At 43.1% G+C, this 20,521-nt stretch overlaps 1 protein-coding gene across 2 annotated transcripts in view; it reads left to right on the top strand.

Moving 5' to 3' along the window:
• Nucleotides 1-8,119: 8,119 nt before the first annotated feature.
• The window catches only part of EPHA3 (EPH receptor A3), a 216,677-nt gene continuing 204,275 nt past the window's right edge, over nucleotides 8,120-20,521 (top strand). The window contains exon 1 of one of the 2 annotated variants that reach the window (XM_057415894.1): nucleotides 8,120-8,544. In XM_057415894.1, the coding sequence (XP_057271877.1) occupies nucleotides 8,424-8,544 (121 nt within the window). In that variant the 5' untranslated portion in view covers nucleotides 8,120-8,423. The remainder of the gene's footprint in view (nucleotides 8,545-20,521) is intronic. The other variant, XM_057415893.1, reaches the window with a different exon arrangement.

Raw genomic sequence — 20,521 nt, 5'->3', positions numbered from 1 at the left:
TATTGCTCAAAACAAAGTCACATCGGAGGAAGCACATCCATAAAACCAGCAGAGCACACTGTTGGCATGTATTGTGTTCCAATAAAACCTCCCCCTCCGCAGATCCGGCATTTTTTTCACAGACCCTCTGCAGAGCATCTCCTTTTTTCACTTTATGGAAGGCTCTCATTTTATGTCATTGTTGATGAGCGTTCTCTTTTCTTTTCTCCAGAAACACTCTTTGATTCCAGTGGGTTTTGGACTTTCAGTTTTGCAGCTTGGCACAATGTTAGTGTCAGTTCAGTTTAGAAGCTGAACGTGGACTATTTTCTACTAATTGCCCCCAGCTTTTCCAAGCGTTTCTTTTCATTGTGGTCCCTTTTCTGTACATGTTTTCTGCAGCTGCCTTTTGAGCTAGAACACTGCATTCATTTAGGGAAATCTTGCAACTATCGGTAATAAATTTCCCCAACCATATCGTCCAAACTGTGTAATTGTCACATCTTTCCATTCGTACTGCTGTTACTTCCCAATTCCAAAGCTGATGCAGAAGGCATCTGAGGGAAATGAGTGAAAACTGGTTGGTGTGTTTCTCTCACAAAGCCTCCAGAATGATGACTGATTTCAGTGTTGCCATACCTTTTCCTAGCAACTTTTCTTCGGTAATACAAAGGACTAGGAAATAAACAGTGGCTTTCTCCATTTCTGGTACCATAAAAGTAACATACATACTCTCCCATGTTTTGATACCAGCTCAAAAAAACCCCACAGATATGCTATTTATGCAAATGTTTAAGCTAACAGGCCCATTAAATCTTGGATTGCCTGTATAATGAAAAAGAACACTGATGATTAAAGGTGTTTTAAAGATTGATGGATAAACCAAATCTGATACTGCAGTGGGAAATGCCATTTTTCTTCACGTTCAAGAAAACAAGAAATCTTTGTAATAACCCTTTCCTGACGTAGATAACACATCTGTAGTACAGAATATGAAATGCTTGCATTTGTCCTGCTAGTTAGTGGGCTTCCTGAGTTAGAAAGGCTGAGGAGCTCTTATCCTTCAATACAGAGCTGCAGTTGCTACAGGACTGAGGAGGAAGTTATGTCAGAAAAATATCCTATGTAATGCATGAGAATTGTTTGTCCAAAATTTGACAGACTGTCGTGCTATGGGTCATTTATTTCCTCTTGGGCTGGGAGAATACAAATGACATTAGTACTGACTAATACTGATTATTTATTGCATGTGTTTTATAATTGTTATAACAGCAATATTAAAAAGAATAATATTTAGGTAATGTTATCTTAGTCGTTAGCAGAAACTGCAATTCTTCATGGCCCAAGTGGCCATAGAGGATTAATACAAAGCTACCTCATCCGTTCTGGCAAAGTGATTAACTCATTATAAACAAGAAGAAACCACTGGAAGACTTCAGCACACCCAGAGCCAGCTGGGATGATGTGTCAGGAGGATGGGGAGTTTTCACAGCCTGTGGCAGAAGTTGAAGGCATTCAGTACTACAGGTGAGACTGGCGACAATTTGTTCTGCACCCAAATGTTGCTGACTGCAACTGAGGGCAAGTTTGTTTCGGGGGGCTAGGATTAAGAGATTCCCTCAACTCATACGGTCTTACTCTTGCTATATTTTGAATGGAGGATCAGAAATCTGGGAAAATACAGGCATGTACGTTTGCTTCCATAAGGGAACTTCTGGAAGACTTTTATACCCTGACAAGGACTTGTTCCGAACTTATATAGCTCTTGATTATCGTATATTATGTTCTCAGTTTCCAAATTAATTAATCTTCCCAAACAGCTGAACTAAGCAGGTTTTGAAGCAAATAGGAGCTCCTCATCTACACGCAGTCATTAGAACTCAGAATAAGTCTTTTGGAAAAGGTTGCCATCTTTTGAGTTCTGATTTTGTACCTGGGGGGGAGGCACTTAGTTAGGAAGTACTAATTATAAGCACATCATGCAATCAAATACATATCTTGCTATTGTGAGCAGAGGTGTGAAATAATTTCATGCCTTTCTGCAGGTTGTGAAGTTAAGACTTCTAAGATAATGTTGTTTTTGGGCATTTACCAATCCTATTCCGTCCCCACATGCTTCTTTGGGCTGTGAATGAAATTCATGGTGCCAGTTTCAAGAGGGTAAAGAGGAGAACACCCCATCTTTGACTACAGGGCAAGTGGTGAGAGGATTTGAGAAAAAGCAGCAAATAGGCACAAAATAGAAAGGGACCAAATGTGTGTGTGTGTATATATATATATGGGATCTTATGTAATCTTTGCTGTAGCTAAAAAGTATGCAGTAAGATATCAAGTCAATTGTCACATACAAAAGGTTCAGCATGGGCATGAAACTGTTAAGGAGTTTCCACATGCTGTGAGCACTGACGCTTTGAACAATTTGATTATGCTCTTTAAACTTGCAGTTTACAATAACTATTTCTGCAGTTAGCTTTTTAGTTAGCAAAAATAGACGACCCATTTTGCTGTCAATGTGCAGGCTTGGCTCTGCAAAGACAAGGGAACACTTCCAGCCCAGCTCAGCCAGATCACAGAAATACGTCTGTGCACTCTCCAAGTACGTTCTCTAAATTGGATCCTGATCCCCAGTATTAGAAGTACTGCAGCGTTTACTTTAAAACGTGAAAGGTGACTGCCTATTCACTGTCCAGTGCTGCCTGACTATATCTTCTGTAAAGAGGAAAAAGCCACTTAGTCGAAATACATAAGAGTAATAAAAATAACCCATTTCTTGCTACCTTTTTCTCTCTTTTATTTATGACAAATTTGTTTTGAACATCCATTGGGATCTGCAAGGAGAAAAACTAATCAAACTTGCCATTATGCACCTCGCTGGAGGTCTGCCAGTACCTCCATAACACAGTCTGGTTTTACAGGATTCATGGATTTCTACTGTAAATGCTCAGTCCAAGCTGAGATTTGGCAAGCTTTTTCATGATGTAGTAATACTCTCTCCTGCACATAAATGTTGCTTTTCTCTGAAAACTGGCAGTACTGTTAGTGAAGCTTTTCTTTTATGGCTTCTATAGATTTTTGTTTACAGATAGGTAAATTCAGTCTAAGTGCTCGAAGTGTCACCTTTTTATTGCATGCTTAACAAATGATTCAGCCTTTAAGGGGAGAATTTGCAGTTACACTGCATTTGCATTTTGCATGCTTTTCTGCTGTATTCCATCTCCATAACAAGTAATGCTTTTTGTTTTCATTATGGAACTGGTGTGCAGTGTCTTCATAATTACAATTGCAGCTACGGTGCTGCTCGAAGCTGAATTTTCTTATGCTGCCTAGTTAATCCATTTTTCTGGATTTTAATGTAATTATTGTGTAAGTATTGATTAGCAAGAGCTATAGCTTAGCTTTAAATGAGTTATTTAAAGTAACTTCTCACAGTTCGCTCATCATTTGTTTTTATTGCATCCTGCCTTATGTTCCTCTGCATCCTGCATTTCCTCATCTGCTTGCATTTTCAGGGAAACATTGTACATAAGGGAGACCTTTGGGTTATGTTATAAAACCTTTCCCAAAGAATGCTTAAAACAAGTAAATCTACTGACTTGATGGTTCGTAGGAGGGTTGTTCCTCCTTGGCACCATTTCTAAGTCTGGCCCAGGGCAGACTGCTGCCTTATGATGAATTCAAGCAGCAATGCTTGCGTTTATGATGTTTTGAGCTCAACACTTCAAACAGTTAATCTGAAAAGATATGCAGATATATACACAGGCGTTTATTTGAGGCCTGAATTATCACTGAAAGACTCTGAAAGGCTGCCCCTGGTATGATTTATGTGGAAATGTTGTGTCGGCCCAGGTCTCTGTGAAGGGGGAGGGATATCAACACCACAGACAAGAACCTTCATAAATAAGTACCAGAAATTGAGGAGGAAATGTTCTCACGCCTCCAAACAATCCCATCGAGTCGCAGGCGAAGCGTCTACCGATGGGAAGCATTGCTCTGCCGTGCACGTTGCCTCCTCCCTGAATAAATGGGGGATTGTCCAGCCACCTTTCTTTATGAGTAGTGAACCTATCATTAATTCTTTCTGTTTGTTTTAAGGGCGATATTTTATCTTTAAGTCTCTAAGATTAGAAGTTTCGTGTCATTCGATTAATTAAACAATGCCACTCCAGAGCCGTAAACATTAAAAAGCCTTCTTGGAAGCAGGCTGTGGCCCAGTCCATTGGATAAATTGATTGATTACTTCTGTGGCTGTTCCTAATAATCTGTAACATTTTTTCATTAGGCAGAAAGTTGTTTTCCTATTTAGCATGCAAACGTGAGATCTGGAGCATTCTGCCCATGTGTTATGATTTCTTTTTTCCATTATGCAATCACAGAATGTGTCACTTCCCTGTTTACAAAAGAAAAATGTAAGAGATAAAATTTGTGTTTAGTAAGGATTTTGATCTTCAATATATTAAAGAAATTAAAGTCCACGGTTGGCAGAAAATCATAAATCATGGTTATGGGTTTCTCTAGAATGATTTTATGGATGCTAGGGCAAAGATATTACCATGTGCACTCGGGTTATATGGAAATGCCACTAGAGGCTATTTGCTTTCTTCAAAGGTGTCCTTTAAGCTCACACAAAATTACTCTAAACAGAGTAAACATACGATTTGCACTAAACTAACACAATGCATTCCAGGTTACACGCCACAGAGAGAAAAAAGACAGTGAAAAACTTGTAGTGAATTTTGTCTTTCTTTCTGCTTTCTCCCAGAACCTGCAGTTCTCCAAAAAGCATTCCTTATTTCAATGTGCTCCAAATATTTCTGCTATTCTTTTTTAGCTGGAGAGCTCAAGGTTCGATACTCAAAATTGAGTTACATGAATTGTGCTGTTTAATATTCTTTTCTGCCCAAATGAGATGAGTTCTCTGGTGAGAAGATCTTTATGAATTCAGCTATGACTCACCTCAAAGTATTTATCAAAAGTAATGTTTCTCAAATCTGGAGAACAAATTCTGTGTAGTTCAGCTTTAGTGTCGGGATGTATTATCCATGCTGCCCTCTGCTATGACGCTTTCTAACAGCTATCCACAATAAGACATGAAAATCTGATCTTTTGTTTGCTTCTAGGAGGTGCATTTCTAATGCTCACAAGGAGAAGGCTGATGGATGGTGAAATTAACCCAAAATACGTATGCGTGCATGTATGTGTACATGTGCACAAGCTGTCAGGAGGTAGACTTGGGAATTCACAATCTGTTGTTTACCTTGCACATCTGAAGATGTTCCTCCTCTTCCTTCTTCTATTTCCTTTACCATTTTAAACAAAATCTTTACCTGGTAACCCCATCGCTATCTTGGAAAACGTTACATAGATATTTGTAATATCCACCTTTATTTCTTTCCTTACAATCAACCACCATGAAGGAGCTCCTGGTGACATTACTACTTTGCGCACAATCGCTTGCAACATGCATTACCTTTTCCATTATGTTTTCTTACCAGCTCTTTTCCATCAGTTTTGCCTACCATAATTTTCTCCCCCTCCACCTCACCCCCCCCCCCCTTTTTTTATTTAGCTTGGATTTGTACCTGTAGAAAATGGCATCAGGAATTTGTAGCTACAAAAAAATGACACCACAGCAGAAGACTGAAGTGGATGCTCTCAGACGTGGGCTTTGCGGGTTAGTTGTAAGAGCAATCCCAAACTTAGAGATGTAGGCTTGGGAGGAATTCAAAGCAGCTACCTTGCTGATGTGGTACCATGCCCAGTCTGGAGGGATGCTGGTCAGTCCAAGCTTCGGGGCGCGATACAGGGCAGGGTAGTGTTGGGGGGATGCTGGGTGTGGGTCAGGCTCTGGCTGCCACCCCTGATTCCTTGGAGGAGCTCTTTTCCTCCCTGGCAGGTGAGGTTGTGTGGCACACATCCTGTGACCACCAGCCATATGCCAACATTAATACACGGCTCAGAGGTGCAGGGGGATGATGTGTGCTGGTGGAAGGAGAGGGCTGTGCTCCTGCCTTTGGCAAAGTGCTGTGCCCTGCTTGTGATCAGGAACCACTTCTTGTGGACCCTAGGGAGTTGCCTTTCCCACCTCTAAGTCTTATGGGTTGTGAACGCTCCTCCTTTACAGAATAGCATGGGAAGGGAAATGCTGAACACTGCAGCTCTTCCCAGGAGGAGAAAAAACAAGTCTGGCAGTTGAATGTGGTTGCCTCTCCTATTTCTCTTTTCCTTCAGCTAATCAGTGTTGTGTGGTAAAAGCGTGATGGGTGCTCAGCCTCCCACTCCCACAGGGGGAGAAGAGCAGAATCAGGTGCTGCAGCTGGAAGGTGCAAATGTTTTATACACACACAGCTTGAAGAGTGAGAGCCAAAAACTTCCTTCTTTGCTTCTTTGGAAATATGTTTTCCCACTACCTGAAGAACAGAAGTTAGTGTATTTGTCTGGACTTTTTGCTGTGGAAAAGCACCTTTGTCAAATAAATACAAAGGTATAATGAAATGAGCCTTCAGAAAGACAAAGGAGGACAGGAAATCCTCTTCTCTGAGCCATACACCATTAATTGTATGGCCTCTGCCCCTGGGCATCTCTCTGTCTCCTACTGGAAGTCTGGCCAGAGAGGAAACAGATAGGGTAGATGCTAAATACAAGTGTAAGTGAAAGGAAGGGTTGAAGATGTGAAACAACAGAGTTGATTATAGAGTTGATGAGAAGGAAAGGAGAAGGACAGTAATGCACTTGTCCTCAACTGCAGCTCCTTGAAACAAGTACCTGACTAGGACTGACTTCTCATGGCCTTATCCCTCCTTTGGTTTAGCTTAGGCACACTTCCAGCCCCTTTAGCACGATGTTAACCTGGCAGAGCTAAACTGGATAGTTAGGGGTATGCCAGTATTGTGCAGGGGAGATGTTGGCACAGGCCCTGACTTGCAACCAGCCCAGCACCTCCTCTTCTTCTGCTAGGCAGCCGGAAAGCTGCACCATTGCAAAGCGAATTGGCAGTACCATGTTGCATAGCTGCCCCCCAGGCAGCATTGCTGCTGATAAACTTGGAGCTCATATGCTGCAGGCAGCGCTTCTTAGCTGTCCTGCTGACAGTGGTGCGCTGAGGACACATAGGGCAATTCTTTTATACCCATCAAGAGGAAGGTTGTTCGGGTGTTTAACTGACTGGCTTGTGAAATGTGGGATTTCAGTTTCATGCGGTATCAAAGATTTTTGATGTTATTCCTGCACTGCAGTTGCACTGCTGCTGCTGAAAGCCCCTTTCCTCGCAGCCTGTGTCTTGCTGGCTGTGCAGACAGCATACTCATTCAGAGCAATACCTTGTCCTGCGTGGATGCATAACTTTGGTTTGAAGTATTTATTTGACCTCAGTATTATTCACATGTTTCCCCATTTCCACAGAACCGCACTGGGTGGCTCTGGAGACCTGAGATGAGTCACTTGGGAGGGAAGATGTCCATATTCTGAAGAAACGATACACAGAAGGAGAAGCTTGGGAAGTGCTGCTCTACAGTGATTCCCCTTGGGAGTGGTGGAATAGCGGTACTGCATGCCTGCTGCTCTGCCCTCTGCTCTGACAGGTACTCTAGGGCCTGTGATGGGCTAAAGGTGGAGGCGAGGTGCCCTCATGCAGGCAGTGTTTCTAAAACACACATTACATAGTAACTTCTAGAGTAAAGCTGCACATCCCTACAGTTAGCAGCGTCTGGGGGGAAGCCGCTAGTACTGCCACGGCTCCAGTTTGCTTTGGTGATGTGGAAGTCAGTCTGTTATGTGGGGTTAGCGTTCTGGTCCCGCCTGAAGCAGGCTAGAGTCACTGTGGGCAGCAAAGGGATGAGTGATGTAACTGGCATTTCTCTAGCCAGCCTGCTATGGCTGCACTCAGAAACTCTGACGGCTTTACCGCTACTTTGCAGCTGCATTTCAGCCTAGGAAAGACCGGTAATTGGACACGATCGGATTGTAGCTGACTGAAACACCCAACCGAGGCTTCCGAGTTGTGTGACTTCAGTCATCCCGGACCGCAGAGACCCTGCTACGTGACGCATGTGACCGGGCATCTCTCCGGGCTCGGGGCAGGCTCTGCGCTTTGCCCCCGGTCCGGGATGCGGCACCCGCCCCTCGGGGCGCGCCGAGGGGTCCCGGTACCCGGGCGGCGGCGACCTCCGAGCGCGCAAGTCCCGCGGAGGGCCCGCTCGGGAGCGCCCCCCCGCTCTGCTCCCCGCGGGCGGGCAGGTGGGCGGGGCGGCGCTAGGGCCCGGGGCGGCGCGGCGGCGGCGGCGGCGGGGCCGGGCGGGGGTGGCCCCTCCCGGGCGCAGCGCGAAGGCGGGCGCGGGGCATGGTCCCGGTCCCGGTCCCAGTCCCAGTCCCGGCGGCGCGGAGCGGGCGCGGAGCGGTGGCATGCGGCGCGGAGACATGCGGCTCTGCCTGCGCGCTGCCCCGCCGACATGGACCGCCGCCGCCTGCCGCTGCTGCTGCCGCCGCCGCTGCTGCTGCTCTGCGCTGCCCTCGGCGCCGCCGCCGCCGCTGCCACCGCCGGGCGTCTGAGCGCCCGCCCCGGCAACGAAGGTGAGCCGCGACCAGGCCGGGTCCCGCCGGCGCGGGCGGGCGGGCGGGCGGGCGGATGGGCGGGGAGGGGAGCACTTCGCGCTCTATTTTCCTCCCTTTCCTATTTATTTTTCCATTTTATTTTATTTTATTTTATTTTATTTTATTTTATTTTATTTTATTATTTGATTTTGTTTAATTTCATTTTTATTTTCTTTTTTTCCTTGTTCCTTTATTTTTCCCCTCTCCCATTCCTGTGGACCCTGGCGGCAGCGGCCTTTCGCCCCGGGACCGCAGCCTTCTCTCCCCGGAGCCGCCTTTGCTCTCTAGCTGCGCGGCCGCGGCCCCGCTCACAGCCGCGCAAGGGCGGCCGCCGCCCGGTGCCAGGAGGGGAAGCGGCGGCGGTGGAGTGGAAGGGAGGGTGAAGCGGTCGCCCTGGCCACCCCCGAGGAAAGTTGGCTTGGGAAGGGGCCGCAGGACAGCCCGAGCCGGCTCCGTGCCTTTGCCCGCGGCGGGGCGATGCGCGGGGAAGGGCAGGGGGGGCTTCGGGGCCCTGGAGCGACCGCTGCCCCCCGCCAGCCCTTGGCAGGTGCCCGGCGGCCCCGGGGCTGGCCCTGCAGGGCGAGGAGGAGCCGCCTCTCCGCTGGCCTCGAATAGCGAGCGGACCGCTGTTAGGTGGCAGCGGTAGGAGCCGGATTGGCTTGGTGATTAACAGAAGTAAGCTGTAAAAGCTAATGGGCATCTCCCGTCTCCCTCCTTGCAGCGGTCACCGCGCCGTTAGCCCGCTCGGATGTGCGAGCGGTTTCATCAGTCGTCCTGTGTTTCAAAACTTTTAATTAATCCAAGAAATACCCTTGCTCCCCTGTAAAACGCCTGTTTGGGTCCGTAGTGGTTCCGATTCCGGCTTTTTTAACGTGTTAAAATGATGTGTGTGTGTATGTGAATGTGTGTAAATGTTCAAAACAAAGCGGGAGTGATTGGTGCTCCTTTGCTATGGTAATTTTGAAGATGACATGTTAGGTGTCAGGAAAAAATGTTGACCACCAGAGGCTTTAGAAAAGTAATTGAAATACTTTAAAAATAAGATAAAACTGCCTTTTCCTTCTTAATAAAATAAAAAATACAGCTTTTGCTCATTTGAGCAGTGGAGGCAGTCAGCATGGCCAGGATGTCCAGTGTAATCGTCTTTAGGGATAAAATCTAGAGGCCAAAGGTTGTGAAGAACTTCTCATGTCAAACCACCATGTAAAACTTGCACCTGCTTGAGCGGTAGTGTTTGTGCAGAGAAGTAGATATCAAAGCCGTCGGAGCAATCATTTCTCCTCTATAAATAATGCTGACATGCTTATTGATAGTCTCGGGGCTTGTGGGATAAGGCTGTGAGATAACGACTTTAAATGATTTCTGGAAGGAGAAAGGAGTGTAGTGCAAAACAAATAAGGGAAGATTCAAACTTTACAAACCCTGGGTACTCTGAAATCAGTTGGTTTTATTGCTAGGAAGGAAGCTATGGTGCCATCCTACCAGAAAAAAAAATATATTATCTGTCTGTATGTTTTGTGTAAATTTGTTTTGCGTGGACAGTGCTTTATAGGCTGTTTAAAGAATGTGCTTTTAATTGTCAGTCACTTTGAAGCCTCTAGATAGATGCTGTTTTGTAAATATTGCCCTGTTTCAGAAATGACTTCCAGAAATGAAAACAGGAGTGTTAGTAGGGGTTATTCTTATCTTAGTACTAAAAGCTTTTGGGGAATGTATGTAGTTGTCAGTCTGTGGAACAGCTCTGCCTCCATGGAAGTGGTAGCCAGGCACAGTGTGTAAACTGAGATTAATTATGCCAAAAAGATACCGGAGCATTCCAGTTTGCCACAGAACCCACTTTTCTGTTTCTTTGTTTAAAATGCCTGAGAGCGAGAGTTGAGAAAGGAGGAAGAAAATCATCATGCAGAATGTGCACGAAGCATACATACTTGTCCGAGGCAGCGTTGAGCTGGTACTGCATCTGTTCTCTCTTTTCAGTTTCAAGAACTTGTGCGATACGGGCACCGTTTTCAAATGTGAAAACGACAGCATAAATGCAGTTATGGGACACTAACCCGCTCTTGCATGCTTCCTTTTTGCAGTATGTATTTTGCTGTTCTTTACAAAACAAAGAACACTGACAGTTTCTTTTAACAATGAGACCAACTTTTAAGGACTTCTCCTCTCCCCCCCACACACACACTTAGGAAGGCTCAGTAATTCTTTTACCACTTTACAGCACATTTAGGCTGATCCTGTGAGTTTAGAAATCTGAATTATTATAATTTGCTGCCACACGAATTTGAAGGTGAAGCGTTAGCGTGCAGCTTTAAATCGTGTCACAACATCGTGCTTTCCACTTTGAAATCATCTTTTCCTCACCACTTCGCTTACTTCCCTGCTGTCATTACCACAGATTTCCTCCCAAAACTGGAGAGAGATGTTTCTTCGCTTCTGTGGGGTAGCTAGAAAAGTTTTCTTATTCCACCACTGCAAAGGAAAAAGATATGCTTTGGACAGAGATTGATAATACAGGCATATAGATAGAAACATACACTTTTTTCCCCTACGCTTTGTATTAGAGCTACTGTTGAAATTCTCCTCAAATGACTGTTTTAGCAATGGATGGAACTGATTTTTGATCTGTTTATATAGCTTTGGCTAACTTCTGGGAGCCATGAATGTTGCCGTATGCACGTTACAAGAGTATGTTCAGAGCTACCAGTGATTTTTCCTGCATTTATATAACTTGAAGGGATTATTTATATTTTTTAATTTCAACTTCGGATAACATTTAGAATTAATGTTAAAGCTGATGACTGCCTCAGTTAGGACTGATAGTGCAATGGGAATGGGTAGGATGAAGGGAGGAAAGGATGAAAGAAAGGCTGAAGGCAAGTTGTTGGGGTGGTTTTTTTCCCCCTTTTTCTTGGAGTGCTTGAGTTTTTGTTCATTTGCTTCATCCCAGAGATGTTTTATTTGGAGTTTTTTCTTGACAAAACGGAACGTTTTCCACTGATTTTGTTTTTAACTCCCTTCTGTGCTCGTCACGAAGCTGCATGCGTTTTACCTACGTAATCACAGGAGCTCAAGAAGCTTCTCTAAAGTTTAGGTTTATCTGTGTGCAGTGGTTAGGTGCGTGCCATTTTCTGCGAGGCAGGAAAACGTCAGGAAGATTTAACATCTAACTTTTCCAGTTTGAAGTTGCAAACTGAGCCCTGTAGGTGCATATAAACCACGTTCCGCTCTTCCATTCTGTTGGATGTTTTCCGCTTTGGGAGGGCTGTGGGTTTTTACTTAAAAGGATGCAATTTCTTTCTGAATAATTCCAAAGTTATCAAGAAATCGGATGAGCTATAAAATTATGTCATTTAATAATTTTTCCTCCATCTCTTTTGTAACTATAGTGCCTGCCTGAGGGTACCAGCAACCTTAATTTCACTGTTTTATAACCCACAACAGTTAACACTTGACCTAGGTCATTAACAGGATTATCAGCAAATTTGTTTAAGCTTTTACTGACAACCTGAATTGCTGCAATAATATTTTGCCTGTGCAGGCAGGAAACTTCTTGTAACCTCTCAATCTAGCATAAAATTAATTTCTGGTGAACACAGCTACCAAAAGATCAATATGGTAAATATGCTTACAGTACCTGGTTTCAAATAGTGTCTGTTTTGGTGTACAGTAAGAAGGTTCCAATTAGCCTCTCTTTTCAGTCTGTACTATATTTGGGAGTGCAGTTTCATCTTTGATTCATTGATTACAACCTTAGAACTTGATGTAACTACAGTTATAAATGCATCATTTTATCTGGGCTGGTCTTTATTAATACTTAAAGTCGCTAAAGATGACTTACTGTGCCTTTGGAGTAATGACAGCTCTTGGCACGGCTTTGAAAAATGCGGTGTTTGCATGTGGAGCAAAATGCCTGCCCAACTTCTGCAGGTAATCTTGGAAAGGCAGGCAAGACTGGGAGCTCCTCGCTGGAATCAAAAGGGATTGAACAGGGAAATGCCTGTTACAAACCTCGCCTCACTGTATGTCGGGTATCGTTAGATCAGCATAAGTCTTCATTAATCGCAGCGCAATTCCTGCTGGTGCCTTTAGCTTGCTCTGGAGTGTTTAGCTGTAAAAGTAGTTAAAAGTAGGTTCAGAAATCTTAATTTTAAAATCTAATTTTAGAAAGCTCAGAGTCTTGGGGGTCTAAAAGGCTGTTTTTCATAGAGCTGTGTCTTATTCAGAGCTTCTGGGCTTAGCCCTGACCTGTGCGATTAGACAAATAATGAGCATGCTTTAACATTCACACCGTGGTGTTCTTAAAATGCTGCTCAATAGGGGAAGTAACTTGGGTAAATTCCCCCTTGTCTGTCGACATTTTTGATAGCAGGTGAAGCACACAGGATGATTCATTTTGTTTTCTGTTTGTCACTGAACTTTGTCCTTACTTACTACTGATTTCAGTATCGTATATTAAGAAAAATCACTATGTTGTATATAGCAAACTGAAGGCAGATGTTTAAAATATAAAGAGATCCAAATTGGACACAGCGATTAATTCTCACTGCAGTTAATTTGGATACAACATATTTGCTACCCCACAAAGCAGTCAGGGTGTAGAAATAGGTTGGAACTCTTCAGTACTCTCAGCCTCAGGAAATGAGGCTTCAGAGGCAGTACCAGGAGGGAAAGCATTAAACAGATAATAAGCGCACTAAGTTTAACGCTTGTTTACATGAAATCTTTTCAAATCAGGAGTGCATTCTGATTGAACTTAAATTTTTAATTCCCATCTGGGAAGATGCACAAATTAGGTTTTATTTGTTTTTAGTAAATTGCTATTAGTGTACTTGCAAGTTCTCAAACAGAATCAAAAGTAAGTTTTCCTCTAGGCGCATATGTAATGGCCCTTGTTCTTGTAATCCCCACTTGATGAAAGTTTAGAAATACGGATGCAGGTGCTCGTTTTCTTGTTTTCGGAGCTCTGGATTTTATCACCAGTGAGGGTCACTACAGAGCTGTTACCGAATACAGCAGTGCTGTTTGTGGATTTTTATTGTACAGAGCCTGAGTTAGTTTCATACGGTACCTGTAATTCATGTAGGTACCACTCTTTTGCAGCTGCTCTTTGATTTTTCTGTTTTATAAAGAAAAAAGAAAATAAAAAGAAAGAAGAAAATAACTGCAGATATAATCATGTCCTTGCTTTTGTTGAAGTTCAGTGCTCTACACAGTGGAGCTGTTACTGAAACACAGACGAGTCACTGTGGTACCTTAAGGTGCAAAATTGACTGGACTTGTCCAATGGTGTTAGATGAAACTTCAGAGGTGGGTCAGGGGGCTCTCACTAACCCATTGCCTTTCTAAAAGATCATTCCAGCAGCGAAAGAGTTGTGTTTTCTGGAGTGAGATGTAGGGGTTTTAATTTGTAACATTTTCGTTCTTACAAAAATGTGGTGTTCAATCTGTTGAAGCGTTGTTGAAAATGGTTGAGAATATATTTTTGAGGAAAAGACTTGCAGAAAGATATTACACAGTGAAATGGAAGGATTTTTTCTTTGCGAATGTATGTGACTACTGCTAAGCGATCCATTTTCCTAGCAATTAACTGCTGTGGTGTGTTCCTTCTTATTTCCATAAGCACTTTAAAGCAGTAGCTTTTTGTTTTTGATATATTTAAGCTCTTCTAAACAAGAATTAAGAGAAAATAGTTTAATTTGGAAGATTAGATAGGAACTCCCAGCGGTGTAATTTTGGAAACAAAATGTGGCAGTAATTTGCTACATTAGGATTGTATTCCCCACCAGTAGTCTCGAGCTTCTTAGTTTCTTAAGTGTTTGATAAATCCTAGCACAATTACTTTGTTTTTCAGTGTGAAAAAGATTCCGTCTTACTTTCTGCAGTGAATGAATGACAGAAATAAAGATACAGCAAGAAAGATAATCCTGCCTGAAAGAAGTCTTGGGACGGTGACAGAAAAGTCCCAGTCTGTGAGAGTGACGGGTAGCCTGAATGAAACACCGGCATGCAAAGCCTTACATTTGCAGAGGTGTTATTAAACCAGACACACTGTAAGCAGAAACGTTAGTGCCACGCTCCTTTTTTTTTTTCTCATTAAACTACTATGTCCTGCTGTTTCAGGCAAAATATGGAGGAAAATCCCATTAATCTGCTGGAAAAATATTGATGAAAGAAGAATAGCAGACCAAATGAACAGTGGTTGAAACTTGCTAGCAATTAAGCGAACAATAGGATGAATGTTAAGGTTCGGTTGGGGCAGTTTAGTGTAATAAGGTGTGGGAACGGTGCTTTCTTTTTGTTTCCAGCTGGTTTCTCATACCGATCTTATATCTGTGTGTGGATGGAAAGGTTTGCATTGCGTTGGTCTCTGTTTTGTTCGTTGTTGTTTTACATAACAATTAAAGCATAGCTGCCTTGCACAAGAGGTCAATAATTAATACCTAAAACTTCTAAATTGGTGCCTGAGAAAGGAAATTTTTGGAGAAAATCTGGAATGACAACTTACCATTTAAATAGATAATAATTAAAGCACAAAAGTATGTTTTGTTCTACAGTAGGCTTCCCACAAACTTTGTGCTGTAACAAATAGCTGTGAGTGATGCTGGGTTGCTTGATTTAGTTGTTGAGAAGCTAGAAGGCAGCTAGAGGGCTTTTGCTGGGGTTGACTTTTTAGAGGGGCAAGGCTTTTTGAGAGATCTCTTGGAGGGGGAGAGAAGGGTTAAAGGAAAAGGATAGATAGGCAGAGATTAAGCGAAAGTTGGACCTGTATCTGATTAAAAATCAGACCAAACCCCAGCCTTCCTCCCATTAATGACAGCGTTAGGAGCCCAGAATTCAGTGCTGACGATGATCTGAACAGTGAGCAAAGCACAAATGAAGAAATTCCTTGCCTCCCTGAAAGTCTGAGCTTTGTTTACATTAGTAAGCTTCATGACTATGATTTACCAGTGGTGAATTTCCACAGACGCTGCAGTTAGGACGGGGTAGAGGCATTTTTACCGTTCCAGTTAATCTTTCCCTAACAGTGCTTTCTTATTAAAAAGGAAAACCTCTTATTAAAACAGGAAAGTCTTTCATGCCCATGCTTTTCCTTCTGTCCCTTCCCTCCCCAAAAATCAACATTTAGCCATCAAGAGTAGAAGGCGAAGATGGTCTTTTCTTTATCTGACCTGGAGGGCCTCATGTCCATTTTGTCTTACTGAATGCTGTGTACTGGGGGGGTTGGGCTTTGATCCTGTTGATTCCCAGGAAGAAAAGACGCAGGAAAAGAATTATATGTTTAATGGCATTGCTTTTTCCATGGTTAGTTGGTTGTGTGTGGATCCTGAAAGCTGGGCAGAGAGCATTTGGGAAATTGAAGCCGAAGTTTTCCATGCTAACCAAGGAGAGCCATTCTGGAGAAGAGGCATGAAGAACATGCTTAGTTTGTAGACCATAGCAGAAACCTGAGCCATTTGTGAGAAGGTAATGGAAGTAGAGGAATAAACCAGAAGACAGGGGTCTGAAAAACTGGCTTGTGGCTAGACGGGGATAGAAGAGTCATTGAGGCATTTACCTTTGTTATAAATATTTGTATTTCTCACATATGGAAATAGTGAAAAAAGATGTTAGTGGGGTTTTGGTTGCAAAGGCAGCAAATGAAGTCAGGGGCAATTCCATTTTTCATGTGGATAGCTCAGCACACATGTTCTGCATTAATTACCTCCATAAATTCTGTTAACCTGGCAAACAATGAAAATATCATGTTGGTGACATCACTGTATTGGAAAATAAAACTGGTTTTAGCATCTTGATTTTCTCAACATGACATTTGAGGCGATATCTTATGCGATTGGCATTTTACTCCCCCAGTTTGCATCAGGATGTTTAATCGTTTATTTACTATGGGTTTATCTATGGAATAGTTGTGTAAGGACACAAGTGTTTCATAGCCCATGCAAGCTGGAGCCCTTGATTCATGGGACTAGAGAAGAAAAGCTTGAGCTGTCAGGGCACACCTGAGAAGGCCTCTTTCCAAATGCAGCACTTCAGGAATCTCTTGTTTTTTTTTGTTACAACTCGCCACTTCTGTGTTCCAAACTGAAAAGCACCAAAAAACCCATGACAAAACCCCCCAAATGCAGCCAAACCCAACACAACCACATTCACGGGCAAGGGTTTGTGTTTTTCTGTGCCCCATGCACAGAGGAATTTCTTAGAAGCATTGTTTTTCCTCCTGCGTTGCGGCACGCTGCCAGCTGATTCACTTGGGGATATTGCAGCCTTTTAAACGAATGAATGGCCGTTTCCTTTACTTATGCTCTGGTCCCAGTCTCAAAAGTTTGTGTCCTCAAAGGAGAGTCGATTGCTTGCTGCAGGACCTTGAATATGCTTGAACTGCAGTAAAATTTGTGGGAATTTAGGAACTTCTCATCATGGGTACTGCGTGTGCCCAGGTGTCTTTTCTGTGACACCTTTTGGTGTCTAGAATGCTAGAAACTGAGCATGTCCTACTAGGTTTTGAATTCTCAGTTTACCTTTAGTGAACTTGGACGCTGCAGTGCACCATTTTTTTCCCTTTTTAAGCTGCTGGGAGCATTCCCAAGGGAGATCTTTGTGCCACTCTGATAGACCCCCAATTCTGCAAAACTAGTGAACGCTGAATATTAGTTTTTTACCAAGGGAGCAGGAATGCAGAAGTAAAAAGTCTCAGTTGTGCAGTGTGATCAAGCCCTTTTGAGAAGTGCTTTAGAGCTTATTAGAATTATTTGAGTTATGTTTGTTGTTGAGTTTTGCCTAGGCATAGGCATGCGGTCCCATTTTATGTGCCTTAGTATTTGCGCACCAAATGGTACTGATGCATCTTGCATGACACTTCTATTCTGGGCTGGTGAAAGACATGGAGTGGCTGTGTTAGGTAACCGAATCTCATGCTTAGGTTCTGGTCTTGTTTTTTTAATTCCCTTTTAACACAGTGGCCCCCACTTTGCATTTACGTGTTTAACATGATGCTTCACTGATGTCAGATTTAATGCTATAATAGTAGAGTAGAAAGAGACTTGCATGATTTGGATCTGAATGCGAGTTCAGTACGGTAATTTGGGTATCTAAGGGTCTATGCGTCTTGTTGGCGCATTGGTCCTGGAAAAGGACCAATTGGAACTGCTTAAAATTAAAAGGAAGAATGCAAAGAAGTGAAAGCAACGCAGTAATTTGGAACCCATTAAGTTAATCCATTTTTAATTTTTATATCCTTGTCTTAATGAAAAGAACTGGCACATATCAACTTACAGGAAATAGCCTAATAAAACCGAAACCTTATTAGGCCCCTTTGATAAACATTGCATTCCAGCCCACCAGTCATATGTTTTTGCATACTTGGAAATTGAGCTTTGTGCCACTTTAACAATATCAAGAGAACTCTCATGTTTCAAACTAATAAAGAAGAAATGAAATCTGTTTTGGCTGTGTTCATCCATGAGAATGGATGGGCGGTTGTCAACAGGTACTCCGAGAAAAAGCAGTGTACAGATTTGTCACCTTACTCCTACAAAAGGAGCTGCTGGTTCATATGTCATCATTGCTGCACAATTGGCTTGCCTTTGTTTCCTCTTTTCAGTAGCTGGAATAACTTCTGCGAGGTGCTAAGTAAGAAGGCTTGAGCATGCCTGCACACCTGTATAGGGTCGAGACAGATTGATGAGAGGGTAAGAGGAAAGCTTTACATACGTTGTTTGGCCTTAGCTATCACTTAGAGTCCCTACACAATAGAATGGGGGTGGTGGGGGGGATGGCACACAGCTTTTGGTGTCACAGGAAAGGTTTCTAGCAACAGTATATTTGTTTTCTGTTCTGCTTTGAAAAGAGTTCTAGTTTTGTCTGCTAAGGAACAGTAGTAGTTCTGCAGTTTTGCTCTCTGAAACCTCTCATGTGAGGCTTTTATTTTGGGGCTTGATTATCATTGTCCTATGGATTCAGGAGACTTAGGATATTGTTGTTCCTTTTCTGCGTGCAGCCTCCGTACTTGGCAAAAAGAGGAAGACTGCTGGAGAACTTCTACTTGGCATTGAGTGCAGGTGATGAGAGCTGGGCTGGCTGGGCTGAGGCACACGTAGAGCTGCTAGTATGGTCTGAGCCACCGTGAAGCGGGCATGGGAGTGCCACTGATCCCTAGCAGTATTGAAATCCATGCTGTGTGCAGCAAGCAGGGAGATGGCTGCTATCCGGTGGTAGAGCCTCCCTGATTGGCTCTGCTTTTGCAATTTACAATCCCTGTATTTTTTTATAGGCATTACTGCATTGCTTATTGCTATCCTGCGTTACCTCCTTCATGGCAGCCTTTTGAGAGAAACTTTCAATAAGGTTCCTCCTTTGGCTGCTGCAGAATTCAGCTGTAGGAGAACAGGAGATATCTATAGTTGGCCTCAGATACTCTTGGGGACTGTGTTTGAGAAGAGCAAAATCTGAGAGGAAAATAAAACCCTTCCTCTTGAAAAGCTGAGGGTAACTACCATAAAGAGGATTTGCCAAATCATCCAAATTGACATAGGAACATTATATGTTCTATAGAAGCAATAATCTATGGGGTAACTTGATGCATATTGCTAGTCTTTTGTCTTTTCATCTAAGATTTGAAGCACAGTCTCTTAATAGTGGAAACAGTAAACTGAACATTTAAATGAAAGTAACAGAGGCTTGGGCTTTCCAGTCTTCTTTTTTGAAGACCCCTGTGTTCAGTGTTGGAGGAACTGTTTTTTAATGCATTTTGGTTTCCCCTTGTTTGTTCATCTCTTGCTCCCACCCTGGTGGAGTTCTTCAGTCAGCAATTTAACCACAGATTGAACATGACAGTTGCCAAATTTGGAATGTTCTGCACAAAATCATATTTGCATTGTACAGTATAAAGGCACAGGCAAGAAGGGTTGAAAGTGCAGACCTCACAGCATTGTGACTCTCAAAGGACTGTAGTCTGGCTTTGAGATGTAGCAGAAATCTCGCTGAGAGATCTTGCATTTGGAGATAAGTTGTGTAGCAAATGGGCCAAACTTACTGGCACTGGGTTGGGTATGCATTACAATGTATGTTGTATTGGCTGGGTTTACTCTGTGTGGCTTACTGACACTTTGCTTCCTAGGGTGGCCCAGGCTGGAGGGGGACAAAGCTGTAAAAGCAGAGCTAGTAGGTGGGGACTTGAGAAGACCTCTCTTACACTAGGGCCATTTTCTTCCAAGCAATAGCATCTTCACTACAACATTTGAGGGGAAATGCAGGATCATAAAATCACAGGAAACTTCATGAACAAGCAGCAGATTAGGCCCCAAGTCTGCTGCTTAGAATGAGGCTTCATTGTTGGACACCCTTCCATTAAGAGAGTATTGCATTATTTAGCATTGTTTCATGAGGTGGTTTCTTATCTACTGATTTTACTTATTTATTTATTTGATGTCCCTTCCCAAAGACTTTGTGGTCTACCTTAGCAGATTTCAGCATGATTTCAGCAACATCAGCATGATAGGTGATCCTGGTTGGCAATTATGATGAATGAACCAAGGTATAACTATGACCTTGCCTGCCTGTCTGTACATGTTGCTTCTAGTCTCAGCCAAGGACACAAAGCTGATCTGCTGCTGCTTTTATTTGACTTTTGTCACTGCTGGGGGAATGGAGAGTTGAGAAGACTCAGATCTGTAATTGTAAGTGGATATAAATCCAGGTGCAAATCCTCTTTGCTGGGCAGAGACCACCATTCGAAAGACGCATGTCAGAGTTTGTGCTGACTCCACTCTGTCCCACCCCAAAACCAAGTTCTGTCTGACTTCCCGCCACAAAATGCTCAGGATTCTATGACACATTTCAGTTATGGGCATTCACCATTTTTTTTTTTCTTTTTGGTTGAGTAGCAAATTTAATTTTCCCCATTTGTTGGCATTTTTTTAATACCTAACTAGCGTGTTTCTAAACTGGTAGTTTGATGCCA

This window comes from Pezoporus wallicus, unplaced genomic scaffold, assembly GCF_028554395.1.
Source record: "Pezoporus wallicus isolate ANWC-B61680 ecotype Strahan unplaced genomic scaffold, APGP_CSIRO_Pwel_v1 contig_6814, whole genome shotgun sequence".
Classification (NCBI taxonomy): domain Eukaryota; kingdom Metazoa; phylum Chordata; class Aves; order Psittaciformes; family Psittacidae; genus Pezoporus; species Pezoporus wallicus.
Note: the sequence above shows the minus strand (reverse complement) of the source record. Positions and strands in the feature narration are given on the sequence as shown.